The sequence below is a fragment of the Drosophila nasuta genome, chromosome 2L, assembly GCF_023558535.2.
Source record: "Drosophila nasuta strain 15112-1781.00 chromosome 2L, ASM2355853v1, whole genome shotgun sequence".
NCBI classification, from domain to species: domain Eukaryota; kingdom Metazoa; phylum Arthropoda; class Insecta; order Diptera; family Drosophilidae; genus Drosophila; species Drosophila nasuta.
In genome coordinates, this window is record NC_083455.1 from 974,960 (window position 1) to 995,257 (window position 20,298).

General features: G+C 37.7%; 1 protein-coding gene across 1 annotated transcript; it reads right to left on the reverse strand.

Annotated features, from left to right (window-relative positions):
* Positions 1-12,551: 12,551 nt before the first annotated feature.
* On the reverse strand, positions 12,552-20,010 carry LOC132790495 (uncharacterized). The gene is made up of 4 exons (XM_060799041.1): positions 18,773-20,010; positions 18,578-18,676; positions 16,682-18,517; positions 12,552-15,535 (listed from the first exon to the last, which is right to left on the reverse strand). The coding sequence occupies exons 1-4, from the start codon at positions 19,685-19,687 to the stop codon at positions 14,810-14,812; spliced, it is 3,576 nt and encodes a 1,191-aa protein (XP_060655024.1). The 5' UTR covers positions 19,688-20,010; the 3' UTR covers positions 12,552-14,809.
* Between the last annotated feature and the right edge of the window lie 288 nt (positions 20,011-20,298).

Consider the following 20,298-nt stretch of genomic DNA (forward strand, 5'->3'; position numbering starts at 1 on the left):
TATTAAATACATAAATATGATCATTACATTAAAACATTTTTGCATTTTGTTTCATAAACAATAACATTGTCCGTTTTATTTACTGTTTATCGGTCGCAATTGGAGGGTACTTGAGAAACCATTTGACATAAGCAGCAATCGCAATCGCAGCGAAGCGACGCGACGCGACGCAACAACAAAGAAAGAAAGCAGCCGCTTTTGCCTCAACTACATATTGAGAGTGAGTGAGAAGCACCATAAAGAGAGTGAGAGAGGAAGCGATAACACCAAAGCACAGCACCTATATATTTACATACAAAAAAACTGACTGCATACACATACATATGTATATATATGTATCATATACGCAGCGAGCAGCCGCTGTCAAAGAGTCTAAGCAGTGAAGAAATTTGGGTCTTGCTCTACTTTTCACAACCAAAGTTCAATGATCGATTGCAAAGCCAAAAAAGCTCATGCGTGTAGGAGAGAAGAGCAGGCGAGAGGGAGCCAGAAGCAGAGACACAGACGGAGACGGAGAGAGTGACAGTGTAATGCTAATGGGAGCTGCTTGCTCTGTTGCGTTGTGCAGAACTCACGCGTCACACGTAGAAACGTCTACACGCATACAAGCAAACATACGAACGATCGGACCGACAAAGGGACAGAATGAAATTGGGGGATGGACGGTCATCGCTTTCTGCTTTCTTTTCATCGTGCAACTTTTGCGTTTCGTTGTTATTGCGCTTGCATTGTTAGCAACAAGTATGTTTGTACATACATATAAAAGAAATTTGTCACATACATATGTACATACATATGAATGTGAAATGTACAATAATTGTATGTGTAATACATATTGCTTATTCAATTTGATTTCATTTATCACTTTGTATATTTCTTTAATACTGAGTCGTTGCATGTTGATAATACAAATGTATGTATGTGTGTGTGCACATATGTATGTAGTATATCTATGTATGTATGTATTCGTTTAGCTGTTTTTTGTTATTTGATTTCGGAAAGGAAAAAATTAGAATAACGAAAGCAAACACACATACATAGAGAGAGAGAGAGAGAGAGAGAGAGAGAGAGAGAGAGATGGCGCAGTCAAGTTTCTGCATCGACATCTCCCCTCCCGCCCCCACACTCTCTCACACGCACACAAGAATGGAAAGTCAATGCACGCAGCGGCAGCGACGCGAACTTCAGCAAAGCAGCAGCAATTTAAGCAATAACAATAACAGCAGCAGCAGCAGCAAGAGCCGCAACAACAAAAGCTACAAATCAACAACAGCTATGGCCACAGAAAGAGCGTGACATGTTTATTGTGTTGCTTTCTTTTTCGTAATGAAATTATTATTAGAATTTCACATAATGTGTGTTTGCTTGCTGCCATTGTGGCAAATCAAGTCTAAGCTGCTAATTATAATTGACAAAATAGCTTTGCTTACTCTTTATTCTCTTTCTTTTTTTTTACTTCAGATATTTTAGCACTCTAAAATCACAGTGTGCAGCAATAAGTATAAATTAAGTATTCCAAAACACAAATAAAAATAATTACCAATAAATCAGTGTTCCTTCCACATACTGAAGAATATAAACCGAGCTTAACTTTATGTCTTGAATTACACATTTATAGTTCATAATTTTAAGTTTCATTTGTTTTGTTATAAAGAACTATGCTGTTATATAAGAACCCCTGTTAAAGAATGCTCAATTTCGACATACTTTGAGAACAGAATTTTAATTCATTCATATATATATACTTTAGGTATTTACAGATACTTAGATATTTAATATCCGGCTGTTATCTTGATATTATAATAGGATTAAATCTGACATGAATAGAAAATTAACTAAAAACTCACAATTAAATTCACATAGTTTATTTTATTATCTTTTCATGATGGCAAGCATTTATCTGGGTCCAGAGATCTTCATTACTTTTATATTATAATAATTACATGGTAATAATTATATTTTAATTTATTATGAATTTTGTAAACAATAATAATTTATTCTAATTAATTCAATAGAATTTGCGAAAATCAAAAAATAAAACAAAAATTCTGATCATCAATGGTTTTTTTCTGTGTAACTCACAAAAAATAAATAAAAAAAAAAATACTATACAATATAATAAAAAAAAGTGCTTAAGTGATTGCACAAATACAACAACATTTCTATAATATAAAAGCCTACTAAATTGTTTAGTGATTCTTTTGTAAGGGTATGAAGTAATGAAATTAAAACCAAAAAAAGAAGTGTTACTTATAGAAGTCCGCCTGAGTAAACCAGAAAGTCTAGGTAATAATAAAGGTACACGATTGTGTTATTAAGGCATGCCCAATGGGTATTACTGACTCAATCGATAGTAAAGAAAAAGTACAATGTTAAGAGATAAAAATATATATTCGAATCGAAAGCTTAGGTTAGTACTTGTTAGTTAATAATATGTTTGTACATTTTAAGATAAACATAGTAAGTTAAATAAAACTGATAAAGAGAAACTCAATTTTGTGATGTCTAACGGAATTATGTAACGCCTTAAGAAAAAGTACCCAAATCTGTATCTTTGTCATACATACGTACATAAGTAATTGGGCCAAATGGTAAACGGTGAAAATGGTACACAAAGCAGACAGTAACACAAACACACACACAGCGATAACCGATAAGCGCAACGAAAGACAATGCCAAACAAGTTTTCAGAATTAGGTAAACGGCATTATTAGAGCCACATTTCGAGTCCATTATACCGTTAGAAAGAACAAGAATCGTCAGAACGACGATCAATGGGTCGCTCAGTTAGTCTTTCAGCCTTCGGTTAGACAATAAACAGCACAACACGATGAAACGCAACTCAAGGCAACGCAACGTTAACAAAGCAACGCAACGAAAAGAAAGAGCCCGCAAGATTTTCGTCTTATGTAACCAATTACAATAAGAATGATAATAAAGAAAGTCCGGCTACAACTACAGCAACATCGAAACGAAGCCCAAGCAGCGCGAGCGCTTCGTTCTTACTTTCTCCTCAAAAGTAGGCCGCCAGAGCACGATTAACAAACACACTCAGACACACACACACTCGTCGAGTAATTACGAAACTTTCACGCAAGACACAAGCACACACACAAATTCATAAAGACATCTCTTACACACACACAGTCAAATCTTTAGACTGGTGTAAGTGTTCTCTCTTAACGTTAACGTTCTGTCGCTGCAATCTTTTGGACTTGAAGCTTTTCGTCTTTCTCGTATCCAGTTCAGAACTGGGTCAAGTAACGGATTTGAGTATTTGCCGTGCCTCACACACACAGGCATAGACATGCGCTTTGAAAGAAACTTCTGCTGTGGCAAGATCAATTCAAGAACTTATCAAAGCTCAAGCTGCGTCATCACTCACTTCTTTTCTGCTGTCCGTCTTCGCTCAGTGCTCAACACAGAAACCGAATTTCAAATTCAGAGCACACGAAACCGGTTGAGGTCTAACAGTCTCTCCCTCTCTTTCTCTCTCTTTTTTTTTTCACTGTCCCAGTCATTCGTTGTCGATTGAGTTGCACTCGCTCACCTAGTGCCCGGCATTGGCTCGGTTTAGCTTTGGCTTTCATACAGGTTGAGGCTCAAACATGCTGCGTTGTTTTAAGCTCGAGCTTGTTTTGTATGTTCATGTGATGCACATGTAAACGTGTGAGTGTGTTCTACATTCAAGCTCTCCACCTGGTGAAAATACGTCGATCGTAGTAAGAGGCACGGGTTTAGAACGTTCACTCACGCCCAATGCTCATTATAGCAACGCTATAAAGATCTTCTGTTTCGGTTTTATTGCTTAAGAAGAGAAAGTGTTACGCCAATTGATTGTTTAATTAATTTTTCTTCTTGCCACACTCGCTTACGAGTAGAAGCTAGTCAACTGTTGTCTATACGTAAATATGTACCTGAATACATACAAACATATTTTATGTGAATTGATGTGTGTATATTTGCCGTAGCGGTGTCAATAGCCACAGCAAGACCCGGGGCCAGAGTAAAAGTTTTGCACAATGCGCTTCATTTGTTGTTCATTTGACAAGATCTCGTCGCTCGTCTGCTTCTCCTTCTTCGCTTCTATAGCTGATCGTTAGTTGCTTTCGCGCTTGACTTTAGCTTTTCACTTCCCTCAGCAGCGACTTCATTCTTTTGGCTGCCATTTGCAATTATGTATGTATGTATGTATGTCTATCGCTAGTGTGTCAACTGTACACAGATGCATACATACATACATATGTACATATGTACGTGCATATGTACATGTATGAATTATGCATTTCGGCAACAAAACTTTCCAAATTGTTTTCGTTGTTGTTGATGCCTTGCTTTTTGGCTAATTGTTGTTGCTTGCGCAATTACTGTTGTCAATGTTGCCAAATAGAAAACTAACGTTTTGGACTTACACAGTGCCTTCATTTTTTAATGTATGTATGTATGTACATGAATGTATGTAGAAATACATAAGTACATACATACATACATACATACACACATATATACATATGTATGTACATACACTTTTATAAACAGAAAGGGTGATAATTATAATTATATAATGCTTCTCGCGATAAGCAGAAGAAAAAAACCGCAAGAACAAGATCGGCAATGCAATCATTTAGCCAACAAAGAATCGTCTTACGATGCCTCTTGCAACAAATACAGATACATATGCACAAAGAACAATGAATATAAGCCCCCATCAATTCTTCACCACCCCCTTCAACACGATGAACGGCAACGGATGTTGCGATTATTACGAAATAAACGAATAAGAATTAAATGCGCAGAACAACAACGAGCATGACGAACTGCAGCGAGAAGAGAACTCAACGACAGTTACACATGTACATGTATACATACATATGTATAAATGTATTTATATGCATACATACATACATATGTATGTATGTTTTTATTAAACATATACATACATATGTATATATGTACATACATGTTTGTATGTCGGCATTCAGCAATGAGTAGACGTAACAACGTATTATCCCTTTTATAGAAGAAAATGCCAACGGCGCAGGCACCGTGCACTCAACACAAATTCTTCAGAAATGCTAAATTTAGAATTGGAAACAACAACAAAAACAGTTGGTTGGCAGGGGGCAGAGAGGCAGTTCCTCCCGCCCGCGGTCAGCAATGCCCAGCTCTCGGTTCCATCTGTCTTGCACTGCCGAGCAGTCGCAACCCCCACCAAGCAGTAGGTTGATTGGTCATTCAATAAACCAGAAACAAAACTCTCTCGCTCTTCCACTATTGGCAGTTCTCTCAATAAGAAACGATCTTCTGTTCTCTGCTCTCTCAGTTTAACAATTTGCGCAGTTGCAGCGGGAGCATTGGGAATAAATACAAACAATCAAATAGAATAAGATAAATAAATGAGTGTATTTGTGTGGCGCCCAAAATATGAACTTTGTGTGCAAATTAAATGAACTGCCGCCATCGTGCAACGACCCATAATGCTATTGCTTCTCCCACCCACCAACTAACCGCTGATTGTTATTGCGTTGAGCAAGGCAAAGATAAGCATTAACTTTTGAGGTAAGCAAATGTATGAATATAAAATTTATGAAACCTAACTACATACATAGTATATACAATTATATATGTATGTATCCTATATATATATTTATGTACATTTATACATATATTAAATAATTTCATGAATGTACACACATACATAAACGAATGGTAATAACTGCATATTTAAATCTACATACATATGTATATCCATAATTTTATACTTTTTTTACATTTAACAAGCATATGTACATACATACATAGATCCTACACAGAAATGTTCTCGCTCGGTCCTGCACAAGTACGTACGCAAACATACATATATAACATACATATGTACATGCATACACCTATACATATGGCTTGACGCCGTGAACATGAGCAAACTGAACAAACGACTGATTTGTTCAGCCTTGAACTTCTCACTGGAGTGCATTAACTCTGCGGCCGAACAAATACACACAGTGCGAGACACATACAAATGCACACGCACACAGCAGAGCCAATGACGGCGGCTGCGCTGCTCTTGCTTGCAAAAAAAAGAAACAACATTTTTTCGCTAAAGCTGTGTGTATGTGTCTGTGTGTTGAAGAGAGGGCGACTAAGTACGAATATTTGTACGGGCTGCATTATTGTCTGTCTGTGGTGCTGTCTGATCTCGTTGTAGGCTGTTTTGCTGCTTTATGTAATCTAGATTCTAGAATGTTTCGCTCTTTTTACACCTATACAATTTATTTATACATACATACATACATATGTACAAACGATATACATACATTTGTATATGTGTCTATGTGTGTACATACATACAGATGTATGTAAATACATATATGCATGCCTCCTTTTTTAATTTTTAAAGTTCCAGAGTTGCATATGTATGTATGTATGTATGTATGTGCGCCCCCATCAGGATTGTATTACATAAGCGGTAGAAACTTCTATGTATACATACATCCATGTTTGCATATGTAATAATCCTAAATGAATAAGCCTATACATACATACAAACACATGTATATATGTGGGCGTGGACTTGTATGTATATGTACATACATACATACATAAATACACATACACTGACCATTGATCGCTCCTCGTCTTGATGACTGCTCTCTGCGCACGCTCACATAATCGCATGGTGAGCATTTTGAACCTTTCAGGCGTTGGCCTTGAACCTACTGCCGATCAGGCACTGCGACGCGAATGACTGAGACTGTAACTGTGTGTGTGCTTGTGTGACAAAGCTACACACACATGCATGCATTTATCTGTGTATGTATATATAGGCGCACGTTGACTGGGGAGTTTAAAAACAATAACAGGGTCGGGTAATTTTGTTCTTTGTGACGGGAGCCTAAACTGTGCTGGGCTCGCTGCACTTTTTGCACACCCACAATACATTCATACATATGTAAACACATATACATAAGTAAGTGTGTATGCTTTTATGTGTATGAGTTTAAATATTTATACTTCATATTCACATTCCAATTTGACTGACCCCACACAACATTGCACATGTTCTGACGTAAGAGACCTTGGAAGTATCTTTATCTCTCTCTCTGTCTCTCTGTCTCTCTGTCGCCACCTTCCCTCCGCTTGTTTATAGATACATACATACATATGCATACATACATTACACGTACATTGTACATTGCATGTGTATGTTCTACATGCATAAGTGTATTTTACAATCGAAGAATTAAAATTTATCGATATTTATCGAGATATGTGTATGTATTTATATGTACAATGTTTATATGTAAAACTATAATCGGATATAGATTTAGATAAATACGTTAACATACCACATTGTAAATATATTTGCTTGTACATACATATGTAAGTATGTAAGTGTGTTTCGAAACAAAGGAGCAACTTTTCCGTTACAATATGATGGCCACCAACGCGACATTGTATCGTTCATGATACGGTTGTTGTTGTTGTTGTCAAGTCCAATGACTTCCGCGTGTGAGAGTTGCGGGTAATCGCAATACAAATGACGATGTTGCGTCGACTGGCACATTTGTGTTTAATACAAATTTTGAGAACCATAAGAACTTTAAAGTTTATGAATGAACGAAAGCAGTTGCAGATTTAAATCAAAAGTCGAATTCGGAGAGGAACAAATAAGTAAATGGAGTGTGTATCACTGTGCCATACCCGTTATTTGTTCTTATCAAACAAAAAAATAACTGAGTATGACCAAGTAAATTAATTAAATATGATTCAATAAGCTTTGACGGTCGCACTGAAAATATTTGATTTTTACGCTACATTTTAAGATGTGTTTTACAAACAGGACTTCGGATTCCCGAGTGATATATTATACCCGTTTATTCTGTGAATACCGGGTACACATAAAGCAACAGCAAATACAGCGTCATCAATTGTGACCGCATCAGAAGTATGACTCAGTGTGAGAGAGAATGATGTGGCGAGAGAGCGCGAAATTGAAGTATTCAAGCATTTAACTAACGTTAATATATGAATCATTTGTATTTGTATTTCTGAGTAAACGAGTAATATTCTTACCTGATTGTTTTATTTTTTTTCAGTTGTTTGTTTTGATCGAGCCTTCGCCGCTTATTTAAGAGGCGTGGCAGACGTCGATTGTATTCGTGCACTTGATACACATATGTACATATGTACATTCATATACTGATTAAAGTTGAATTTGTTTAGAATTTGGTGGAAATTTTATGTTTGTACATAAATGTAAGTATATACACACTTACATATTTTACAATTTTCGTTTTTTCTTCTTTTGGGGCTCACAAATTACACAACACAAATACAAAAGCCTCCGATCAAGAACTGTCGTTGACTTGGACGGAATGAAATGGAAACTGCTGCTTCCTGCGATCACAATGCGGTTGCGTTCTGAGAGAGTTGTGGCAACAAGGTTTAGAGCCTAGACTAGCCTGCTGCAGCTTGTCTTGAAACTTTGTTCGACGAACTACTCTTTTGAGATCAATTCTATACCCACATAAATACATGCATACACCATGCACAGTAAATGCATACATCCATATGAATGTATGCATGTGTGACATGGGCACGTTATCCAATTGGACGAAAAATGCACTGTCAGACTGACGCAACCTCAAACAAGTTCGAACAACAACAACGTTGTTCGTTTGCAACTGACGCAGCAGCGTGCCGACCCAGTTTTATTATTTGTTGCCGTTGCTTTTTGCTGGCGGTAATTTTATGTTGCCAGTTTATATTGCTGTTGTCTTGTTGTTGTTGCCGTTGTCAGTTGTTTCCATCTGAGTGTTTGTTTGGTGTTGGTGCTCAGTGTTCTTTAACGGAGACCCGCTTTCTCTTTTTATTTTGGCCAAGTCAATTGATATGCTGCGCTATGTTTTGAAGCCAATTCTATCGTTTGGTTATTCGGTCGCATATTAAGTTCAAATTTCTAGCTCCACTGCGATATTAAATAGTTTTAAATTCTTCCATTTCTATTGTAATTAACATGTATGTATGCACACACTATATGTGTGTATATATTTACATATGTACATACATACATACATACATCCACCATCGATTATTCTCTATTGAACATCTCCCTATTTTCCTGCCTCACTCTCTCTTTGTCTACTGTTGCTCGTCCTTTTTTGCCTCTTTAGAAGCTAAACTTTCAAGGTTAACCTTTCTGGCGTCGAGCAATGACATTTGTCTGGCACAGAAGCTTTAACCATTGCACTGTGGTTAAAAATTGTCGAAACCTAAAATTCGTTATAAACAATGATATCTGAATATTCTGGAATGTGTGTACCAGGTGTTCGATAAGCCCACTTAAATGTCAGCAAATGTAATATAAATTATTGTTTTTTGTGTTTTAGCCCTATTAAACCACTGTTCAACTCCATCTCGCTGTCTCGCTCTTTGGTTGTGCCTGTCTACTTGTTATTACTCACGTTCACATTCTCAGGATGCACGCCATTACGGTGTGTTTGTGTGTGTAGGTATATAAGTATACATATGTACATACATAAATATGTAGTTGCACAAATACATATAAGCATATATGCAGAATATAAATGTATATACGTACATACTTGTATGCTTGTGTGTGTGTATTTTCACAAGCACATTGGCAAGGGCAGACTGACAATTTTTTATTAGTTTACTGGAAATCTTTTGAGTGCGTCTGAAAGTGTGTGCGCTCGTCTATAGATATGGACTGGAAGATGGCAGGAAGATGAACCGTAGACAGCGTCTGGCGCCCAATCTCTTCCTCTTACATTCTTGCCGAGGCTGTTGTCCTTATTATTGTTTGTGGATGCGCGCGTTGTCTGCTCCAACGAAAGAGAAAGGGACAAAGCAGGGAAAGGTTATTAGACTTAGCCCAGACATCGATGTCCACAACATCTGCTTTATATTGTTATAATAACCTTTCACTTTTGGGATTGGCGGGTCGACGGAAGCGTCGCCCTGTCGCTGCGTGAAGCAGGCAAAAATGGGGGCGGGTTCATCAGACGAGGCGATTCGCCTGGTGTCCTCTTGTTGGTGTGGCGCAAGTGCTTTGTAATTTTGGCAGACGTCGAACTCTCTGCCACATTACGAAAGCAACAACACTACGGTCAAATCGCAAAATACGAGTATATTGCGTAGGATACTTTGCGGCTTTTCCTTTGGCCATTGACTTGGCTGAGCACGAAGGAGCAAGAATCGCACTCAAGTGCAAGGTCCTCGCACGGTCAACAGTCAATGCTCTCTAGTGACTCTGTCTAACGTGGCGTGCCGTGTTATGTTCTGAGCCTTAGACTGAGGAATTATAATGAATGTGTATGTATGTTGAATTATGTATTTACAAATGATGGCGAATTAGGACATCAACAGAAACAATATGCACGCTTTAACTTAAAATAGACTATAAGATGATAAATGCTATTTTAGTGCAATGTTAACACATTATTTAATAAAAATAATTTTGCATAAAATAAAATTGTCGGAATATCGTAAATACATTTGAATTTATTATTATTCAAACTACCAGTCTGCCGTAGTTGGCGTTAAATCGAATACGATGCTTTTGTATGTTATGTCGCGCAATAAAATAATATTTTTTTTCTATTTAATAAAATCAATGTATATTAATATATACATATTCATATATACATTTCGGTTTCTATTAATTGTTAAAATTGCGAAATCTTGACAAATTCTAACAGTTTCAATGTCAAAACTAAACAAAACGACATAAATGCATGTGTAAGTACATAAATATGTTAAATAGGTTAACAGCATGTTGAAATTGTTGTACCTCAATCCGGCTTTATGCGCGGGTGGGAAATAGAAAAGCTGTCACACTTTTGCTGAAACTTTCTAATGCATCAACGAACATCACAACGTACCACATGCAATACTGCAACTAAAATTGCAACTGCGCTGCGACTGCGCGGCAACTGCAACTGCAACTGCCGCTGCGGCTGTGGCTGCTAACGGATGTGGATCGCAGCAGCCACATTATGTGTGCCAAATGCAGCCAACAATGGCAACGAAAGCAAAAAAAGAACCGGTTGTGTTGCTTGACTAGCATTAGATACCCTTACCTTACAACTCTGCTCCATGTAGCGAAGCGCATTTTGCCAAAATGCACTGAGGCTGTGTAGACTTAGACTTTAACAAACCTCACGTCTTTCCCACAATGCTCAGGCGAATGAGAGTACGTGTAATTCCAGTCAATACAAAAACAAATTTCACCAACCCGCAATCTGCATTTCACTGTAAATTACTTAACTAATTTCATTGTTTCGCATTGGGGACGTGCAATTTGTGTACACAAACAGCAAAAGCTTTTGCCATTTGATCATCAAGATCATCAAGTGACCATAATTTCCAAGGAGCAGCAACTATTTCGTCCTTTCACAATGCCAATCGTATGAAGCAAACTATGATCGTGATAAAGAAATATAGAAGTTAATAAGAAAAGTGTAAGCAAAGTAAATATAAATTCGATCACATTCCGAATTTTGTGCGTGACTTTTTCCAATCTGAATGTGTTACCAACGATGTTTTATCTAGTTCGGATGGAGAATTAACAATGGAAGTGTCTTAATAAATCCTTTAGCGAACAACTGATTTACACGCTACTCACAGGGTAAAAGGTTATTAAAGGTTTGAGCCTACAGGAAATCTACAGGAATCTGTTTGTTCGTCTGTCCTTCCGTCCCTATGAACCATAGATCTCAGAGAGTATAGAGAAATAATTTTTGAAAGCAGTTGTTAATGTTTCACGCAGAACAAGTTTGTTTTAGATCGAGGCCTCCTCTCTCTCCTCCTTCCCCGAAAATCCGAAAAAATCAAATAGGCAGCGTAATTTTAAATCTAGAGTTTTGGTATAATTACAATTCAATTTTAACTAATATAAGTTAAATATTAAAGAAAAAGTCGACTGATTTTTCAGTGGTTGACAAATAAACATAGTAATTTTGTAATTTTACAAATCTAACTGTTAAATAGGCTGTTTGAGTGACATGTGTACATTTTGATAATTAGATTGTAATAAAAATAGAATTTGATAATTTTAATATTTTGCTCTTGTCCTTTTGGTTCTAAAACTTAATGTATTCGTGAATATATAAAACCCTATACACAAAAACGACGCCAGTTACAAAATGACAAAAGCACAAAAAATCAAAATTTTTAAGTGTTGATTAGTAGCTAAAAAACAACGCAATTTAATAGAGTAATGAGTAATTACTAAATTGATGATAAGATGTTGTTTTTAAAATGTCATTGATTATTATAATTTTTATAATATAGAATTTAAATTTGAGAAAATATTTAAAAAATCATAATCATAATTTTTGATAAAAACATAAATAATTATTATGTCATTGATTATTATAATTTGTATAATATAGATTTTAAATTTGAGAAAATTTTTAAAAAATCATAATCATTAATTTTAAAAACATAAATAATTATTATGATTACTGTACAATATTATACTATAATATATACAAAATTATGAATTATTGTAAAAGGTGTGTATATATGTATTATCCTAAGAGGATCAGTTTCATGCTGTCCTTTTTCTTATATATACTGCAGATTGTTATGTTTCCAAAATGTTTAATAACACACATCCTACAAAATCTGTTGGTTATTTACGGGTACGTTTAAGGCCAATTGCATACACACCAAAATGGGCCACAATCATTAATTCATGCATGCAACAATCTGCAAACATCTAATGGCAGTGTGTGCGTGAATGCTGCAGTTGCATTCAGTGTTGACGTCAAAACCGACACACAAAAAATAGAAAGTTTCGCGTTGCATTATTTGCCTGTTGCAATTGCGGTGCCGCAGTTGTTGTCTGTTGCCTGTTGTCGATGTTGCTAGCATTTTCTCTTTGCAATTTGATTAAATAAAATATTGTGTAAAAGTCGACGTTGGCGTCGACGTCGTCATTTGTTGCCAACTTTCCAACTGCAGTCGAGGCTTCTAACTCGGTTACGGTTACTAGAAGCAACAATAATTACATTTGCCCCACTTTACTTTCACTTGGCGAGAGTCACAACCAAAGCGAAGTCGAAGGCGAATGCAATTGCAACTGCAAGCGCGCATAGCCGTTTCCACAGTGACGGCGCAGCAGCGACAGCGACGGCGACAGCGAAGTCGACGCTTGCAGCGCCGCAACGTTGACTTTGACTTTGCGGCGCTATGCAGCGTGTGTGTCTATGTCTCTTGATGTGTTGCATGAAAAGTTGCAACTTTTTCCACTCGCTTGCTTGGTGGAAATTGTTTACCGTTGCCTGTTGGCAAAAAGGAAAAGTGGGTCAAGCGCAGCATTGTTGTCCATGATTGTTATACGCTGTTGTTATGTTGCTGCTCTTGTTACTTGTTGCATGCTGCCACGCTGTCATGCCGCCTGCTGCACACAGCGCTTTTAGCACTTACTTGACAATTATCTAGCGGCAATTTCGTTTTTCTAGCATTTACATTTCATCTTCGCGAAAATAGGTTACCACGATGATTTTCTCTTTTTTTGTTTTTGTACTTTTCATTCAACATTTCCTCAATTTTTATTCTCTATCATTTAAAGTTATATTACTCAATAGTACAGCAAATCTTAGATTACCTATAGTATTTTACATTACATTTAACGATCGCAACTTATTTTTTGTTTTTGCTTTTTCCAGTTTCTTCACAGGTGACTTTCTGTACATGAAAAATACCAATTTTGTTCTCTTATTTTTCGCCCACTTTTTCGCTGGGACGATCGTGGTCAATATGCCTACGTATATCGTACTTATGCATACGTTAAGAAAATGTTTAATTCTTACTCCATATCAGCTCATTCAAATGAGTATAAATTTAATAAATTTGAATGAAGAACATAATTGCCACATATCTGCGAAGTTAGTGAAATTATGCCAAACTTACATATATCATTTTAATGCAGTGTACGTAGTAGACTAGCGATTCAGGGCGAAAGCTTAAGAAAAGCGTTTAATTCAAAAGTTTTTTTATACACATAATTGGTTCTTTAGAATGTCATTAAAAAAAAGCAAGGATTGAAAATGTGCAGTTTAGAACTCATATGTGATACAGTTTATAGAAACGGCGATAATTGCACTTGCAATTCATTTTATACAATTGAATCGCAAAATTCAGTTTATTTGCTCTGAATCCAAACGATTGAATACCTTGCATATAAATTTAGTATTTTTAATTTAGTATTTTTGCACATTGCAAATAATTCCATATTTTTTTTTGTGTTAAATATGGCGGTGTAATTATCGACATTCTAACTCGTTCATATGTTTTGGCATATGAACATATTATTGTTCTTCTTTTGACTTTGAAAATATGATGTGAATTTCATATACTTAAGTAAAAGTAAAGTATTACATTTCATTTGACATGGTTTGTTTTCTTGACATTGCTGTTTCGCGTTATAATGCCGATGATGAAAGTTTTTGTACGTGTTAGTTAAATTATTTACATAAGATAGCACAATCGCGATCTGTAGTGTTCCAATGACTTCAGTTACATTTAATTAAAGGGGAGAAATTAGAACAAATGTTTTTGGGTATTTGGGCTTGAAAGAGTAAATATGAATGTAGTGTTAAAAGTTATTCAATTCACGCAGACGGGCAGAGTTTAGTCTCAGACTATGTAGTAGTGAATTAAGTATGTCTGTTAAGCAGATCATCAAGCGCATTGGTAGTTTAGTTAAATACCCAATTCGGGGCACAGGGTGGACAAGAACAGTGACACTATGATTATGTCATTTTTGTTGTTGCTGTTGTTATCGTCGATGCAATATGTTGGATAAAGTACGTATGTGTTTCTGCAACTCCGATTCCATGCGATAGCATTCCTCTTCGAATATTTTCCGCATTGACTGCAGCTGAGGCAACTTGTCAGCACGCATGTTAAGCAGATCACTGAAGAACTTAGACCAGACATGCTTCTTGAGATAGCGCGGCAGTTTTTGACGTATATCCCATCCGGCGGGGCGCTTTTGTGGCTGCATGTATTCGCCAAAGAGCATGACGTGCACCGTGCTGGCAATACAGAATAGATCCGTTTCATATGACCAAGGACGACCCTCCTGCATTTCGATGCAAGTGAAACCATCGGTTTGAACCACCTTGCGGAACTTTGTATGCTCAGGGTTAGGGAAGAGTGACATGTCAATGGCGCAGCCAAAATCGATGAGACGCAGAGAAGGTTCAACACTGTCGACACTTGGCACGCGCATCAGCAGAAAGTTGTCCGGTTTAATGTCTGCATGGATGATGTGCTGTCGATGCAAATGATCCACAATATTGCAAATTTGCGCTGAGAAGTGCATCACTAGCGATTCGTGCATAACTTTTGTGGTGGCCTGCCGAATTTTGTTGTTAATATCTAGCAACGAACCAAACGGAGAGAATTCAGTAGCTATCAAGCTTGCATTTGGTGCTATAACCGCAGTCGATATATCCATCAATCCTGGCAGCACTTCTCGTTCCTGAACACGCTTCAAGACCTGTTGTTAAAGATCAATTGATTGATTATTGTACTAAATCAAACTGCAGATCATTTTTTAAATAATGTCGTTCTGAACAAAATGAAGTAGTGTTTGAGAAAAAATATCTTTAAATGTTTTGTAAGAATGTCTCTGATCGACAAAACATGTAAGAAAGCTTCAGCCGAGTGTGCTCGACTGTGAGACACACTCTACCCTTTTTAAATAAAATTAATACAGCAAAACAATTCTTACCCCAAAAACAATCAAAATATACCGAATGGTATATTCGCCTTTTGATATAGTACTACATTCAAAATATACAGAATTGTCAGCGAAATCAACTAAGACCCGTAGTAATTGATCCAATTTTTCTATACAAAAGTATTTCTTTCATTACTTCAACAATTTTTGTCTGATCGGAACTAAATTTTCGGGAATCATAAATATTGTAGTTATTTTTGTATGTAACAAACAAGTAAGAAAGCTAATGTCAAGTGTTCTCGGCTGTAAGATACCCACTACTCATTTTCAATAAATGTAAAACAGTGCGGTATTATTCCTAAAACATACAAAATTAATACAGCGCAAAAATAGTTAATTTTACCAAAGACTATTATTTTAATATTTTACAGTACCATAGTATAGTGTAACGTTGGCACCACTGACGTTTGTTGAGAAAAAAAACTGCTACAAAATTTTCGGAAATCATAAATACAAACTTTGTTTATATCGCACGTAATAAAAATCAAACTCTTGCATCAAAACTACATTTGCTATTCGATTTTCTTTTTATTTGCGGAGTCGGAAATAAGCGTGGAAAAATCTAAACCAACAAGTGTAGTCTCTGAGATCTAAGTGTTCATATAAACAGACGGACATGTCTATATCGTCTCGCTATATATAAATACAAATCATTCTCCCTTCTTGTTCTCACTTGTGAAAAGGCGGGTATTTCACAGTCGAGTAAACTTTACTGGATCTTTTTTACTTTCTTTATCACATGTTTTAAGATGCGATAAAAACAAATATTTTTCCAACAAAAAGTACAAAAAAAAAATATACAGTAAAATCATATTTTTAATAACTAACCAAAATAAGCTAATACTGCACATATTGAAATAGTAAATAAGATGAGCACTCGAATGTACTTTTTCTACCACTTACCTGATCACAAATATAAATCTCCCATGTATTTGGCGGCTTCTGGTACTTAAGAGCCACAACATGGCCGGTGCGAATATCGGTCGCTTTGTATACGGATCCATAAGAGCCGCGACCCACTTCTTTGTCAATGTTGAACTGTATGCTATCGAGGACATTCAATGTGCGTGTGTTAGATATTTTTGGCAGTGGCGTTTGCACAACTTTGTAGCTAGCGTGTGCATCATCATCGCCTGGGAAATTGACTTTTGTGAGGAATGCGCGACAGAGTTCGCTATTAAAAGGATCAATTGCCTCCTTAGCCAAATGCCTTGCGATTGTCTCTAAGGCCTTTGCAAGACGACGTTCTTGCGCCTCCGCATCATGCTGTGTGGCAAAATATGAGTTCTCCTGGAACGTGGAAAAGTCATTTAATGCAGTTCCCCTTGCGGATGTTGTCGTCAAGTTGTTATTATTATTGTGCGGATGTAAAGTTTTGTTGTTGTTGCTGCTGCTAATACTTGCCACATGTGTGGCATCGCGAAAATGAAGTCTATCGACGGCCATTGCCAATGAACTATTCGAATTGTCCAATCCGCCTGCACTAGAGAACGAAAAGTTGGCATTGTCATTGAAGGTAGCATTGTCTATTGGTGCAATCGCAGCAGTGGCATCAGTTCCATCCCCAGTAGCACTAAGCGCAACAGCATCGATGCCATTAATCGCTTGTTCCGCAACTGAACATGAGGAATTACTGTTACTACGCGGCTCCACTTGAAACTTTCCAATTCTAGCCTTTACCCGCGCTCTGCGATTGTCATTGCCAATGCTCTTTGGCGTCGACGTTTGGCACAACATGTATGGATGAAAATGATGTCCGAGATTTCGTTGGCGTTGAACAGTCCCAGTCCCAGTCCCAGTCCCAGCCCCTCCACTATAATCTTGTACATTTTTGGGTGACGCTGGCAGCGTTGTCATTGTAGTTTGTGCTGTTTGGGGCGTTTGCGGCATTTGTGCAGGCGAAGGCAATTCCTGTTGCTGATGGTAAATGCTCTCAATGGTATAGGCACTGTAGGTGCTGCTCTCAAGAGTGCGTTCTTTTTTGAACTTCATCTTAATGGAGCGGTTTTGATGCTCAAACGTTGTCTGCGCTCGAAATAGCATGTCCGCCGGAGCAGCATTACTATATGACTTGACTGGTTCGTTGTCGTCATCGACCTGCTGATCGGAGTCCGCTTCCTCCGAATCTTCCTCGACTGATTGATTTGACTGCTGATCCTGGTCGGCTTCATCTTCAACATCACCATCCTCCTCTTCTGAATGTTCGTCTTCAGCTTCGTCATCGTTTTGTGTAAAGATTTCACCATTCATTGCGGTCATGTAATATGAATTCTGTGACTCATAGGAATCGAACATAATTTGTTGCTGCTGCTGTTCCTGTTCGACTGAGTAAATAGTCTCTTTTTTTAATTGTGGCTCATGTTGTGTCTCGCTTGGCTCATTGCTTCGAACAGCTGACGGTGCCTGTGATTGCTGTTTACGTTGCTCCAACATGTGTGCGTACTTCCGTGCTAACAGCTCCTCAGGACTGTACTCAACTCCTGCACCTGGTGGATATACCAGCTGTTTGGCATAGTGACAAATCCTTGAGGGATCGTCTGGTTCCTCCAGTGTCAATGCTGGTTTCCAGGTTTCATGGTTGTTTCGTCCATATGCGTGAAAATTCCGCGGCAATCGAATGCCCTCAATTTGCGTTGATGATTCGGCAGTTAAAGGATCTTGTTGCGCTTGACTCACATTTGCGTCGTCGGCGGCCATGACTTGTTGCAAGTGTGGCTCATAGTGTGGATGGGAGGCGGGCTAAAATTAGACATTTGTAAGCACTGTGTGTAACGGTGCTGTAATGCAATATTTATTTACCCGATCTTCATGATTTTGGTGAACTATTGGAGCGTAGTGACGATGGTCAAGCGTCGCTTGATTGTGTGAAGCTGCAGCAGCTGCATGTTGGAACTGCTCCTGTAAATGAAGAATTTAGATTTAAAAAATTGTTGGATTTGAAATTTGTTGAATCTCATTTAAACTTGCATTTCGCATTCTCTTTCTAAATATTACCTGTTCTTGATGCTGAAAATGTGCTTGCGGCGGGATCTGTTGATGAGAATGAGCATGAGGATGGTAAGCAAGCTCATCAGGATGCTGTTGATATGATTGAAAATTCTCTTGCGGCAGCTGGTGAGGCCTAGAAGGCGTTGATGTAGCGGGTTGCGAGTAAGTCTGGTGTGACTGCGGCTGTAACTGTGAATGTTGATGTTGATGATGATGGTGATGTTGGTGTGGGTGCTCTTGCTGGTGATGATGCGCGTGAGAATAAGGAGTCATCTGTGGTATTGTCTCATGTGGCTGTGGGGGTTGGTGTAGTTGTGACGGCTGATGCTGCACATGCTGCTGGTTCGGATGCTGTTGGTGCTGTTGCTGCTGTTGTTGATAGAACAAGGAACGAACGTATGTGAACTTGGTGTGCGCATTCTGCAGCTCGGCATTGCCCTGTGCCTTCTCTTGGAAGGCAAGATTAAATACTGCTTCGGCATCCTTGAACTGTTCACGCGCCTCGTAGTAGCTGGCCCAGCCTATATAAAAGGCGGCCACTTGACGGCCAGTGCCACGCTGAAACAGCACTTGGTAGAATCGCAGCTGATCTGTCTGCATGGCAATGTATTTGAGCCAGAGACGCACTAGACGCACATCTTGTCGATAGTAATCGTTATGCTCGTACAGAGTGAGACAGCGCTCCAGGGTCTCTCGAAACTTTTGCTCTGGATCGCTATGCGCATGATTCTCATACCAGCAGATATAGTTGTACCAATGATCAAGGGGATCTGGTCCTTGATACAGCGATATGGCATGTTCCCAAGCCTGTTTATCCTTTAGGAAACTATGCATCTCATCTGGACTTAAATTCACGCTCACTGTGTTTGTTTGATTTTGGTTTTGGTTTGCGTTAGCCCGCATATATGAATGCATGGCCATTTTTATATTGCTGCTTGGCAAGCAGTCGCCGGACCGTAGTTGGAATTTTAATGCATATGAATGCGTATTTCTAAGTTTCGTAATAAATGAAAATTATTTAATTTGCTCTTTGACCGAGGAGGCCGTGGCAGTCGTGGGAGCAATATGTATGTTAACAACAAATATTAGAAATACGATTTAAGACTTTACTTCTGATCAGATAATGCGCGTTTTTGAATTATATAGCCGTACACTTTTGCACTTAATAACTATTAACAATTTAAAAATGTTGACTTATTTTTATGTTTTTTATGTCGCTGTGGAGCTGCAAAACTATCGCTACGTTTTAGTGGTGGCTTAACGATTACACGTAGAGCAACGCTGTAATATGGGTTAATCGTGACTGACAATAATATTGGTATTCCTGTAGAACACATATGCGGTAATCGGTGCCGACAATTTTACAATGAAATAGTTCATAAATAAAAACAATATTTTTCTGCTAAGATAAATTAAATTGGATACAATCAATTAAGTGATATAATCACGTTAGTCATTTTCTTTTACCGTTTTACTTATAGGGTTGGGCAAGTTTTAAAACGATTTATATTGCAACGTTGATATTATCCCAA